The sequence below is a fragment of the Maylandia zebra genome, linkage group LG6, assembly GCF_041146795.1.
Source record: "Maylandia zebra isolate NMK-2024a linkage group LG6, Mzebra_GT3a, whole genome shotgun sequence".
NCBI lineage: Eukaryota > Metazoa > Chordata > Actinopteri > Cichliformes > Cichlidae > Maylandia > Maylandia zebra.
In genome coordinates this window covers 19,699,469-19,713,555 of record NC_135172.1, presented here as the reverse complement: position 1 = coordinate 19,713,555, position 14,087 = coordinate 19,699,469, and the positions used below count along the sequence as shown (strand labels likewise).

The window sequence follows — 14,087 nt, the reverse complement described above, 5'->3', positions numbered from 1 at the left end:
AAATACATTAGCATCCTGGATAACCTTTCACATTTATTTCCCTGAAAGTGACATGTGTTTTTATGAATGTCTTTCATTTTGTAAGAACAGTGTTTTGGCAACAGATTCAGAAACACACCAGGTTGAGTGCAGAAACAGTGAAGGTTAAATGTAAAAATGATGTGATCCAGAAATATTCCCCATTTGTGGTGTGTAGATTTGCCAGTGGAATGTAAGATGGTGTCCACAAGTAAGATTTAAAGCTGTCAACAATAATAACTGTCTAGATGATGGTTTGGCGCTGTTGAAAACACAGCTGAGAGGAATCTAGCTCTTCTCACATTTAGAAAATAATCAATAACAGCAGCACTTTACACTGCTTATCCTTCCTTTTTCCACAAAAAGAAAATTACAGCTCTTTGTTCCAAAATATATGAGGCAGGTTATCCTTGCGCTAAGTTAATCCTTAACTTTGATCTCTCACTCCATTTGAAAATGTCACTTCTTGCCACAGACCACCTCTCTCTTGGCCTGATGCCCGATTTAGCCAGTTACCCAAACTCCAAAGTGATTACGGTTGGGAAATGAGCACACCCCGTCTCGGATCATAAATTTTTAAGGGCGGCAAACCTCCATTCATATTTTTCCTTGCCAAGAAATCGTAATCCAGTAAATGTGCCACATTGCCTCACCATCACGCTTTTGAATAAAAGATCAATACATTCTTTTCCAGTTTTGATAAAACACGTCCGATTTAAATCTAGAATTCCCTCTTTCCTCCTTTTTTGTGTCTCATATAAACAACACAGCAATTATGTCTGATGAACGTGGTCTATGTTTTTGATTCCAAAACAAACAAAACAACACCAGTGCATGAATCAAGAAAAGCAGTTAAGTAGATTACAATCCCTGCAACATCAGTGAGACAGAAGAGATTGTCTCTGGGATAAAACATGCATGCAGACAGTTTGTGATGGTGTTACAGATGAATGGCAGTAGGTCTATGAGTCTATTGGAAGTGCCTAAATAAGACCTATGTCTCCTTGTCCCAATAGAAAATGAGCCCTCTGCCTATGACCTGCATTCCAGTGGTGGAGCACCACCTGTGGGGGGTTTCATCTACAGGGGCTGTCAGTCTAGGAGACTTTATGGCAGTTATGTCTTTGGAGATAAAAATGGGTAAGTACAATAAAGAAATGACTGATTAATATATTTAAACAGACTATTTAAGTAGCTGTATGTTTTTAAGAATTAACTGTGTTTACATGATGACAAAAATCTATATTTCAAAGTCATTCTAACATCTTTATCCTCCCAGAGTTGATTTATGACTTAGTAAGATCAACATGACTTTTCTTCTAATATTAAAAACTATTTCCTTTGCATTAGCATGTGCCAGTGTAAACACCAAGTTCATCCACATGGGAGGAAAACATAGACTCCCATGTCACCATGACAGCGCGGACCATTGAGTGTCAGTGGAGATTACACATTGTTCTCTGTGCTGTTCACACTTTTCTCTGGTTTCTCTGGTTTTCTCTGTTTTGCTGATGTCAAACACTGACAGTTGAGTAAACAAAGGGGGTAAAGTGTGTCCCCTCCCCAATCCGTCCAATTATCGCAAGCTGGCACCGTGTTTAAAACAATGTGTGATCAGTTAATTCTGTGCCTTATTACAATTTGGGAGCATTTTGTTGTGGCAAAGTGAAGGCTCCGGCATGATGTTTGTTTTGAAACTAAAGGCTGACTTCCTAACTAACACCATGTGGGACATGGTGTAGAAAAAGAATATGGGTCATGAACCATGCTGTACCATGCTACTACAGTTGATTTCTTTTGCTTTCTCCCCTGTGCACAAATGTAGTACTAAACCTTTTACAGTATCATCCAGTCTGCAGTCACTTACCATGAGTATTTTTACTTTTCACTTTAGTAACCTTCGCATCCTTCAGAAGTCTACATCTTCCACATCAGCGAGTGGTGAAGAGTGGCAGGAAAAAGCTCTGTGCCTGGGCTCAGCTGACTCCTGTGGCACTATGCTTGTTGGACACATCTTGGGTTTTGGAGAGGATGAACTGGGTTAGTATGGCAATTAATAAAAAAGCTAAAAATGTAATTGCTTCTGAGATCTTTTATCTTTGTTTCTTTTCTCTCTTGCACTGATCTTTCTTTAGATTTACACCTGACCTATGTTATGACATATTTTCTGAAGCAAGGGTTTTAATCCATGACTCCTTGAAGGCTTGTTGACTCTGTGTGTGTATGTCTGTGTGTACAGCACATACATACATAACACACATAACCACAGCATAAAACACCACTGAAAATCTGAAAACAGGCAGCATGGTGGCGTGATGGTTAGCACTGTTGCCTCACAACACCACTGTCTGGCCAAGGCCTTTCTGTGTGGAGTGTGCATGTGTTAGCCCTGCATCAGACTGGTGACCTGTCAAGGGTGTACCCTGCCTCTCGCCCTATGTTAGCTGAGATAGGCCCCCCACAACCCTGATAAAGATGCGACTGGATGGATGGATGATAAAGCCAACACGCCTCTCATTAAGTAGTCCAAACATCTTAGTTAGTTGTCATTTTTGTAGGATAGTCATAATCTTCCAAACCTCCTTAATTCACTGTGCCACCATGACATGTGTTAAGTGTTTCTCTGGGCAAGTTAAAGATTAAGTTAATATATGCAGAGTAACCTGAAATGAACTGACACAAGACAGTTTTATAAGTTGGATCCCCACCACACACTCGAAGAATTGTAAACCGTGAGCTCTGATGTTTCTGATTAAAATGAACACATGATGTAAATTGTTCGCCCAGCCATCAGAAATCTTTGATCACAGTTGTTGCCAGGTCTTGGAGTTATTGTTTGACGAGATATTTAAAGATTTCTGTATTCGATCAGGATTTGCAAGTGGTGCAAGAATTGCAGCGGGGGCCAGGCCTATGTCCCAAAAAAGAGGCCCCACAGACAGATGTTTACAATTTGTCCCCCTATGGAATTTTCTTGCAGGCTTGTTCCTCATTAAATCATCTGCCTGGTTCCCAGTCATGAGTATCCAATTGTCTCATTAAACTCTTTTTTAAAATCCATTGGCAAGTGCAGAAATGCAGAAGCCTGTGATACACTCATTTTCCTAAACCCCTCATGTCCTCCCCTTTCATTTTCTTGTGTTTCCTTGTCTTGTCTTGTCTCTTCTTTAGTTAGGCACTGGGATCTGCTGAATAGTTGTTCGGACATTGGAAGTATTTCCATCAGATGATGCTGATGGGATTCCCACTTAACTGTTCTTCTTTTGCAGGTGAAGTCTACATACTTGCAAGTAGTAAAAGCATGGTGCAGTCACACAGTGGGAAACTCTACAAGCTGGTGGACCCGAAAAGGTAAAAGCAGGAAGTCCCTTGGTAATTTGTGCTGGTATGTAGTTAGTTGTTCGGTGATTAAGTGATTCCTTCTTAGTGGGGAGGACATTCAGCTGTTCATTAAAAAATCCTGCATTACGTCCACAAGAGGGCAAACCAAGACAATGAGAGACAAAACTACTGGTAAATCGCTCTCTCTTGAGTTGAGTTTAGTTATAAACTCATTCCCCAAAGGTTGTAATTGAGTTATTCGTTCGAGTTAGTCTGAACAACATTTTCAGTAGCTTTAAGTGTTGATTGTGATTCCTGTCAACAACAACACAGATTATTTTCAGTATATTCAAGCAGGACAGCCGTTCCCAAGTATTGGAGAATTTGGGATTTTTTTTAGACAGCAATTATAATTGTTACCTTAGCATGTTATTAGCCTATTAGCCAATTCTTACCGTTAACTATTTTAGGCATATTAACGCAGCTTTAAAAAGTTAAGGAGGTTTAAAAAATTAAAAAATACAAGCAAATAATTCAACAGTGTGAAGTTGTTTAACCGATATCATGAATTCATAATCACAGCTAAAGTTTGGAAAAATAATTCAGGAGGATGATATCTGAAAGGTGAAGCAGCAAACGCTGTACGTACTAAGGTTGTCACGATACTTGATTTTCCTTATACCCAGGAAAATATTCTAAATACTAGATACAATTTTTGAATTTTTGATTTTGATAAAAATTACACTTCCTCTTAGAACAATAAAACGAATAACATCAATGATGACAGCATTTTTAGGTTGCCAGACATAAAGAAAATACAGTAAGGTAAACATGTAAGGTTGGCTGAGGTCGCACTGCACTTTTCGTGACTTGGCACCATATTTTTTATTTTTGATCAAAAACAAAAGAAACACAATACTTTCTAGATACAAATATTTGTGATATCATGGTAAATGAACTCATTGTATTAGGATTACAGACAGGCAGGAGGTTTTCTCAAGCATTAAGGTTATCATTGTTTTTATATTAGCCATAGCTGCTAGCCTCTTTCTTAATGATAATAGACAGCTAGTGTGGCTATAAGGTAACTGTTAATACTTACCGGTAGATGGATAATGCTTGTAGACAACAGCTAGGTTCTGTGCAGTTATCTATGATGTGTGTGTGTGTGTGTGTGTGTGTGTGTGTGTGTGTGTGTGTGTGCTGATATCAATACTATTGCTAAAGATGATCTAATCAGTATTAATTTTGTATTGTCAGTTAGTTTCTTAGTATTGAGATATATGTATATGTATGTATGTATGTATGTATGTATGTGTATATATATGTGTATATATACGTATATATATGTGTATGTGTATATATATATATATATATATATATATATATATATATATATATATATATATATATATATACACACACATATTTTTTACAATATGTGTTAATGTGTGAATAAGTGTTAATGCAGGTGAATACTTCACTGTTAGCAAAGTCATATCCGTTAACACCCCTAATCAGGACTGCCTATTACAGATGGAAGAACTACAGTAAACCACCAGCTTTATTTTCATGCTGTGATTGTTTTGTTGTGAAATTTAGATGAGCCTAACAGCATATTATGAGATCTTAGTTACTCACAGATCATCACATTGAAGAACAGTGTCATCCTCACTGCTTACACACATTCCTGCAAGTAGAATTGTTTATGCACATTACAGCTTCCTAGAATGGATGCTGAGTGGTTACTGGAGAAAAAAAAATAGCCTTTCAAATTGTTTGCTTAGAAAAACACTGCTAGCAGCACTGATTCTATTGCTTTATTCAACTTTTGTCTACTGGTTAGATGCTAAATATGCAACAGTGATATTTTGGTAAGTGTGAGGGAAAAGACAAAGACACCTGTTGTCAAGTAGCGACATTTCAACATATTAACCACTAACAGGGTGATATGGACAAACTCTGTATAGCCAAAATATCCATGTAGATACACTATCCATTCATTTTCTTCCACTTATTGAATTCAGGGTCACAGAGGGATTAGAGTCTATCTTGGCTGTCATAGGGGAAGAGGTGGGGTACACTTTGGACAGGTCGCCAGTCTATTGTAGGACTAACACAGAGAGACAGACAGCCATTCACACCTACATCCAGTCTAGAAGCACTAATTAACCTAACATGCGTATCTTTGGACTGTGGGAGGAAGCTCAAACACGCAGGCAGAGAAGGCCACAGCTGGGTGGTGGATTCGAACCCTCCAGCACACGTCTACTTCCCTTTGGGAGGTGAAATCCATTTCTTTTCCAGTTTAATGCTTAATTAGCTGTGGAGGGAACATGTGCACAAGTGCAGCTTCATCATTTATATGTCAGTACATGTCACCATATCATAATCCTTACCATATGCATCGCAGTATTAGAAATCATTCTGATAGTGATAGATCTATAAACTCTGCTTGGAGAGCCAAGTACATGTGAAAAACATTTGTCACTCAAGATGAGGAAATATGAAAACGGAATGAATTCGACCCACAAAAATACAAGAGGGATGTATAAAAAGTTTGATCCGTAATATTTGCAGTACAGAAATCACTTCAAACATAAGAAGACTTTGTAATTCAAACCAACTGCATATAAAGTCTCAAGCCAAACCCACTCAGTGATTGTGCTTTATCTTTTTAATCAGTGCTTTTGCAGGGAGATGAGAGCATAAGATCCTGTAGGCCTACCGGTTCAAGTGAATGAGTGGCTTGTGATTAAGAGAAGTAAATAAAGTAGCATAAGCATACTGAGGAGAAAGAACACAATAGAAACATATTCACATCTTATTATTCCTGGGTGACGGCAGTGCCACCCAGGCATTAGCACAGTTAATTACAGCACAGATGTTTCAAAGGGGGCCCTGATGGCTTGCTTCGTATTTATGTTTTCTGGCATGGCTGCTGGACGCATTTCTCCCAGAGAACAGTTCTTTCCACCATCAACTGGACTTGTTTAGTTTGTGTGGACCCTGTGGTGTTAGAGTCCTGACTCCTAATACACTCTGGCTTCGTTATTAGGATTTTGTTACAGGGAGGATGGAGAGAGGGGGCAAAGGGGGGGAAATGAATAGGGTAGCTAACGTGTCTGACCCCAGCACGTTATCAAGTCTGGTGGTCCTCCCTTCTTTTCTCTTCCCTACTGCAGGGACATCTGGACTCTGAAGCCCATTCAGACAGAGGTTTGTTTTAGAGTGTGGTGGTTTTTGTGGCCCGGTATAGCATCTCACGCTGTGTTTTAATCAACTCTGTGTTTGGGAACATAGAGTGGGAAAAAGAGGAACCGTTAGGGGAGCGGTAAAGGCTTACAAGGAAACATCAACCATAAAATCCCTCAGCAGTGTTTGTGTAAACACGTCCTGGCCAAATGACTTCATTTTTAGGTATTTGTTTGTCAGTTGGAGTACCCCTCCAATAATAAATAGGCCACCATGCATTTTGAAACATGCCGAATGGGTGTGGTGTGACTGAGGTTGTACGCGAGAGAAAGCAAGAATGTAGAAAGGCGCGGCTTGTTTTTGGTGTTGCAGTGGGATAGAAATATGCATTAATATTTATCATTAATATCTTTACTGACCGTATCTCAGTGTGGTGACTGTAAGATGTGGTTGTGGTTTAACGATCAATGAGAGGACCTTAGAGTTTAGAAGATAAGAATAGGTATCTGTGGAAGCATGTTTAATGTTTCACCTTTCCACAGCAAAGTGATTAAATGTAATTTCTACCCTTTGTTGCTTGTCTTTAACATACATCAGTAACCCTGGTTCTGCACTCCTGAGTGTGCCTCGAACATACTGCAGGTATTCAGGGCCTGGGTTTTGCTTCTTTTCTGTCCCACTGAGTCTGCATTTAATAACAATTATTTGTACAGTGAAAGCATTATATTTGTGCCAGGAACAAACCTGTTTTATGTCCTTTTACCTGTTCTGAGGGTCATACAGTAAAGTTACGTGTTTATCACATCATAATTCAGAATCCCCACGTTGCACCCCCACCTTGCTCCTATGGTCAGTCCTTGGCAGGAGCTTAATTAACATATAGAGCCAGATCTCCTGCTGCTTTCTGGTACAAAATGCAATTTGCCATTCTTCATGTTGCAGCTCGTCACAGGGAAAGCAGTATTGAGAAGGACTTTTCACACGTTCGGGTTTTGTCAGCTGCAAGCTAGACTGATTGAATTACAGTGAGCAGAGCCCTTAAAAAGACACAGTGAACTTCAAATAGGGCCCTGGGACCTCCTTTATGAACTGCATTAGACATGGAAGTCACAAATCACTAGATGTGCTGAGGAAGGAGACCACGGGTGCTCCTTCGTGGATATATTTATCTATATGTGTGCTTTTCTGTGTGTTGTGTGCATAGATGTAAACCATGTGGGTGGTGGGTACACACACACATGCGAGCTTGTGTGCGTGTGTGGTACGCCAGCTCCCAGCACGCTACAGGAAAAAAAAAGTCTTTTCTTTATTTTCCTATCCCTCCTAAATCTTCCTACATCTCCGCTGTGGTCCTCCCCTTGACAAAGCTGCTTGCTAGTCCCACTGAATAGCCCTGGCTCCTACAATACACAGTAAATTTCTTACACAATTAAAACAAGGAAAGAAGCTACAAAAGGAGCCCCCAAACAATGGAGTTGGATGACAAAACAGCAAAAGAGACCACACTGGGCCGTTTGATTAGGCCATTGTTAGAGTGCACAGTGTACACCACTCCATAGCCCTTTTCTCACATACACCTCGTGTCAATCAAACAGACCCTGCGAGCTAACAAGCTAAACACAGATACACACTGATAACAAGTTTGAGGCAGAGCATTCGCACTCCTTCGACATGGAAGATTTGAAGGATGGTCACTGTTAATGTTTAACTGACGTAAGGGAAGAAGAGAGGACACAAAGAAAGAACCTGATCCTGCATTCATCTGCCCTGTTCTGTATGTTATCTTTGCAGCTGTGCTTGCGTGCTTTGTCACTTTTTGCTCTGTTTTATGTTCAGTTATGGCATGATCAGTGTCTCATACCACTCTCTGACTTTAGTTGTTCTCTTTCTGTCTCTCCACTTGTAACTCTTGTGGAAGCACTATCGCCTTCTCCCACTCCCTTACTCTCACACATACGCCACCCCTCCCAAAGTTGATAAATTCCCACAGTGGCTGTTGACCCAGCTGCCTTTGTCAAGTGGTGCTACCAGCAGGTGCTGTTTTCACAGCCACCCTGGCAGTCGTACAGGCTGTTTAGTAGCACTGCTGACCCCTGCCTGCTATTAACAGTGTTAGCTACAGACCAGCCCCCCCAATTCTCTAGGGACTCTTACTCTTTCTCCCTCTCCTTCTCTTTCTGTTTTCTCCCCTCTTTTGCTCTTTTTTTTTTTTTTTTAACTACATGCAGCCTGCAGCAACAAAAGCCAGCAGAGATGGAGTATGGAGTTGGGTGCTGATGGGAGCATGGGAATCAACCCCCACCGACACTCCATCCTCAAAATTTAAAGCAACTTTAACACATACACACAGGCAGTGTGTCTGTCAGAACACCTGCAGCACACTTTTCAAATCAGGAAATCAGCATTTAAGATTTTCTTTATTTAACATATATTTGTGAAATTCTTCAAATATATAATTAGTATGCACAAAATCAAGTGTATTTATCCCCCAGTTGTTAGTATTTTTTGTAATAAAACTGCATCTTTCATTTAAATCTGTACAGCAAGTAAAATGAAAATAATTTATACCGAAGTACCGACTGCTGGAACAGGTGATCAGCACCTCACCAAAGCAGAATAGAATGAGTATCTAGTGGTGCTTCCACAACAAACACAAAGTAAACACTTTGAGGAGCTTCATTACTCACAGAACCTGCTCAGTGGGGCTACTACATGCAAATCCAGGTTGGCATTTACACCGCATTACCAAAACCTGTCAGAGCAACTCTTATGACACCTCCGACACTCAGAAATGGAGGAAAAGCTTATTGATGCCATTTGCGGGCAGCCTTCGCTCTTAGAGACAGGTAAAACAGGAAAGAACACAATCGTAAGACTCTGATAAGTTCTGAGATGTTATTGTAACGTAAAACGTGACTACCATAGGAACAGCTACCCAGATGGAAGTAATATGTATTCTAAAAATAGCTGATTTGAGCTTTAATATACAAATTGCTGGTTGTATGTCTTCAATCTAGTTTTGGCTTCTCCTGCTGATTGACTATTTGCTCCCCTGCCATGATTGATGAGGCCCGTCCTATCGTGGAGTGAGAATTACATACATACACATTCAGTGACCTCACTGCTCACGCCTCTCATACCAGCACCGGTCCACAAGAGTCCAGTTACCCTGCCTGTGTGTCAGACATATGCACACACGCCTTAATGTCCAACAATGTTTTGTAGCAGAATGTTTACACATCTATTTTTCTTCCTCTCTCTCCTTTTCACAAATGTACACACTAGCAAATGTGTGTGTGTGTGTGTGTGTGTGTGTGTGTGTGTGTGTGTGTGTGTGTGTGTGTGTGTGTGTGTGTGTGTGTGTGGGCACCAACAGACGCTTCACATTCGAACTTGATTACGCACTCACTGTATTATTTCCAGATTTGTGGAGCGTGATATGAAATAATTGTGTTTCAGCCCATTTGCTGATGTGCGTGTCTGGATGTTTGTCTTAATATGGAATAATTTGCTTCTCTGGTGTTCAAACTTGGCACATATGGTGTGGAGATGTTTCTGTTTGTGTCTGTGTGCATTTTCCAAACCGTGTTCATATCTGTGGGAGCCATGCTTTAACCCCGTATGTCGTTTCGTTCTTCGAATAAGAATTCAAAATAAAAACAACCACACATGAAGCGGCTCATGTCCCAACTACACGCTTAAATATTAACTTGCTATTAATTGGTAATACGTAGAAAAAGAGCCGCCGTCACTTTAACAGCATGTCACTGGAAAAAGAAACACACGCCTCCTTCAGGAGCAAATACATAAATTTTTAACTTGGCAAGTTAAAAGTTTACATCTTAAAGTCCCTCACTTCAAAAGTGCTTTCCCACTTAAGTTACATATCAACAAAACCTGATAGGCTCGAAAATCTGAGATCACGGACGCAGCGTGCGATGGCAGATTTGTCTTGTTGTACCATTCAAAAATAGCTTTGCGGTAAATAAATAGCTACCACAATACATCACAGTCAAGTGTTAGATGCTTAAATAGAACACATTTCCTACAGTCCCATCCTAAATCATGGTATAGTGTTACTGTGTAGCTCAGCCAGTGTGAGTTGGATGAGTGTTTTGTTTTTGTTTAGTCTCAGCTTTTTGTTTAACAGGACTTTTTTTTTTAAAGGTTGCGTGAAACTTTGTAGAAACTGTTGTGATCTGGCAACTAAATGTGTTTGTGGGCGAGGCTCAAACCTCTAAACAGACTTGTGTAAGCCCAATTAAACGACCCGTGGACGCTGAATGACTGATTTCTGTTTTGGACACAACAGCAGTTCATTCATTTGAGGCAGATGCTGATTAATAGGTAGAATTTAAACAACATATAGCACATCTCTTGACATGCAGTCATCCAAACAGTGAATTATACCAAAGCTACATGCCTTTAAACCACATTTTCCCTTCATAAATCAACACAATTCTGATTCTGTGTTATTATTATTATTAAGAGTTGAAATATGTTCTCCGGTTATTAACTTGAAATGTCTTGTATTATTTATTTGGTTATAATAAATTGTCGCTGTGTCGCTGTGGCTTAATCACCATATTGAGAGGCTTCTGTCTGCTGAATACTTACTTTGTCTTCTTCTGTTTTTTTAACAATTGCTGCAGGCCTTACACCCCTAAGGAGTGCCAGCATCAGGTGGAGCCACCGGAGCTGCTGATGACAGCTTGTTCCAGACACTGTAAGAACGGCCGCTGTACTCCCACCGGCAAATGCTGCTGCAACCCCAGCTGGGAAGGACAATTTTGCCGAGTCGGTAAGAGTGCATCTGTCGCCCTCAGCGTATAACATGGACCAACATCGACGTGTTCTTTCACTTCAGATGTGGAAAAGATGTTCAGTAATATCTGCCATAGTTTCCCTAATCAGAAATCAGAGTACGTCTGAATAAAACAAAGTTTAAAGTGTTTTCACTCTCTCATACCCTGTGACTGTAGCCAAATGTGAACCAGCCTGCCGCAATGGAGGAGTCTGCGTGGAGCCCAACAAGTGCCTGTGTAAGAGTGGCTACTCCGGAAACCAGTGTGAGAAGAGCGAGCGGGGTATGCCCAACGACCAGGAGAATGGCGGGATAGTGGACCACATCATCGACATGACCTCGTACCTCTTAGACCTGACCAAGTACGTCGTATAGTGGTGTGCGGAGGGGGCCGCTCCCCATCATCCATCCTCAAGTCTACACACATCTACCTTTCGCCCTCAAAAGACTCTTAAAGAGGTTTGCTAAATGTGGCCCCTTAATTTCCCCTCACATTCTCACGGGCAAGCACACACACACACACACACACACACACACACACACACATGCAGGACCCCATCAGACTGCTTTTAAACCACATCACCATACCAAGCTTTTCCTCTCCTTACCTATAAGCTACTTGTTCCTGAACACCAGGCCTGGCATCCAAGCCGTGTTCACATTTCAGAGAGCCCTGCAGACAGCTGATTGATGAGTTCCACTAAGACATTTCCTCTGCTGCTCTAAAAACGCCTTCACTGGCTCCACAGGAACAGGAACTCTGCCGGAGCGGACTGTTAAAACCCCGAGACTTTTATGCTGCCTTACGAAAAATGGAGTTTGAGGCATTTCAGTGGAGACAGTTGATTATTCAGGAGTTCATTAAGGATTCAGAATTGGGTGGCTCAAGATGCAGTTTGTGTTCACGGTCCGTTGAAAACCTAGCAAAGAAATAAATGTCTACGCACTCAGACTGTGAGCACGAGGCATGCGTCTCATAGAGCCTGCAGTGCTTTTTGCTTTACTATTCCAAAAGCACTAACAAGAGGAAGGCTGTGTTGACTCATTTATGTTGTGTTCAGTTTGTGGGTACATAGTCATAAACAGCAATTTACAGTATAAAGAACGTATCACTCATTTGCTATCAGTGTACAGAGAGGATCTACACACAGACGTAGGAATGAGCGAGTTGAGAACATTGTACTTTGTCAGCGCCAGTTTCATGCAATTTGAACGGAGTGTTCGAATCCCATGCACTGTATCGTTTTCCTTTCATTCACTTTTTTATTCAAAATTAATTTCAACATTTATTAAAAGCGCAATGAGAGTAGTTTCAGCTCCACACGTTCACACAGCACACTGTCACAGGTATGGTTTAACAAACTCTTTTCATTGCGTCACACACTGAAGCAGAAAGCTGAAGTCAAAACTATAAAGGGAAGGGATGAAACGCGCTGATGTATATTTCCAATAGAGCTTACCTACTTAGTAATACAAGAAAAAATCTACAAAAAAATCTATAGCATTACTATTGTTATCATAGAGGAGGGTTTATTTTTTTAAGCGTAATAATATATGGGAGAATATGGTGTTTATAGAAAGCAATTTTACACTAAGCTCGTCAGTTCATGTCATTTCATGTTGTACTTATACATATGCAGCTTTTATAAAAGACACGCGAGGATGTTTTCTTTTTTTGCCCAGAGTACAAGTAACGCATGTCTGTGCCTGCAAATAGTCATTCGGAGGAGTTGGTGAAGCTCATCTAAAACCCACCCACCCCCACCCCCACAGCAAGACCGTCAGAATTGTGCTTCTGTAGTAAGATGATCAAAGATCTCGACAGGCCACCAAGTCAGTGTGGAAGGAGCTCAGAGACAGGGCTGGCATTAACCTGAGGAAGAAAGTGCAAATTCTCTTGTGAGCATTTCCAGAGTAAGGCAAGAAATTTTAAGAATGTGTTTGTTATTATAGATGCATATAGATGCATTCTTTCAAACCCGAGACTCATCCTAATAAGAACATTTAATTTTTTTACTTTTCTTCTTCACTACCCGTAAAGCCAGTCTTCCCAGAACTGACAGCTGTTGTTTTAAGTTTTTAAGGAAAATATTTATCCTTGTACTTTATCCACAGCTTTTATTTTGAAAATCTAGTTTCAATAACTTGATTTTCAATTAAAGTTTAGTCAATTGAAGTTTAGTGGCCATAAATGATGTGCTTATTGTTCATCTCCTGCTTTCCTTGTGTTTGCTGAAATAAAACAACTGTACCTGGTCTTAAAACATCAAAAAGGAATTCATGCTGTAAAATGGAAAATTATAATTTTTTAGCACTTAATGTGAAAGTTGCATTGTAGCTGCTGAGACGGCGTGGTGTGAATAGAATAACCATTTTCATTATTTAAGTAGTTACACAAATAAAATAATTATTTAAATTCTCTATGTTGTTTTTACCATTGTACTGTATGTGACAATTTTGTATTCCTGTATTGTAAATAAAAGTAGGGATAACTTGGTTTCTCTTCAGAAATATCAATATGTCTATTAAAATGTATAGCATGTCTGAAATATTTGTCTCTCTTGTTTAAGATGTTTTAAAAAAAAGTATCTATTTTTAAAATTATTTTCTTATATAAATTTTCTAATCAGTTCATAGTGTGTACTATAACATAAAAAAATTTTAACAGTTAAAATTGACCAACTTGGAGCAACATAACTATAAATGTAACTATTAGGAGTGAAAACATTTCATGAATGACTTATGAAGG

The 14,087-nt window shown here is 39.9% G+C and overlaps 1 protein-coding gene across 1 annotated transcript in view; it reads left to right on the top strand.

The window, feature by feature from the left end:
- The window catches only part of hhip (hedgehog interacting protein), a 37,749-nt gene extending 23,862 nt beyond the window's left edge, over window positions 1-13,887 (top strand). The window contains exons 9-13 of the mRNA XM_024802870.2: window positions 1,035-1,158; window positions 1,913-2,058; window positions 3,288-3,369; window positions 11,187-11,335; window positions 11,517-13,887. Of these exons, the coding sequence (XP_024658638.1) occupies window positions 1,035-1,158; window positions 1,913-2,058; window positions 3,288-3,369; window positions 11,187-11,335; window positions 11,517-11,713 (698 nt within the window). The 3' untranslated portion in view covers window positions 11,714-13,887. The remainder of the gene's footprint in view (window positions 1-1,034; window positions 1,159-1,912; window positions 2,059-3,287; window positions 3,370-11,186; window positions 11,336-11,516) is intronic.
- The last annotated feature ends 200 nt before the right edge of the window (window positions 13,888-14,087 follow it).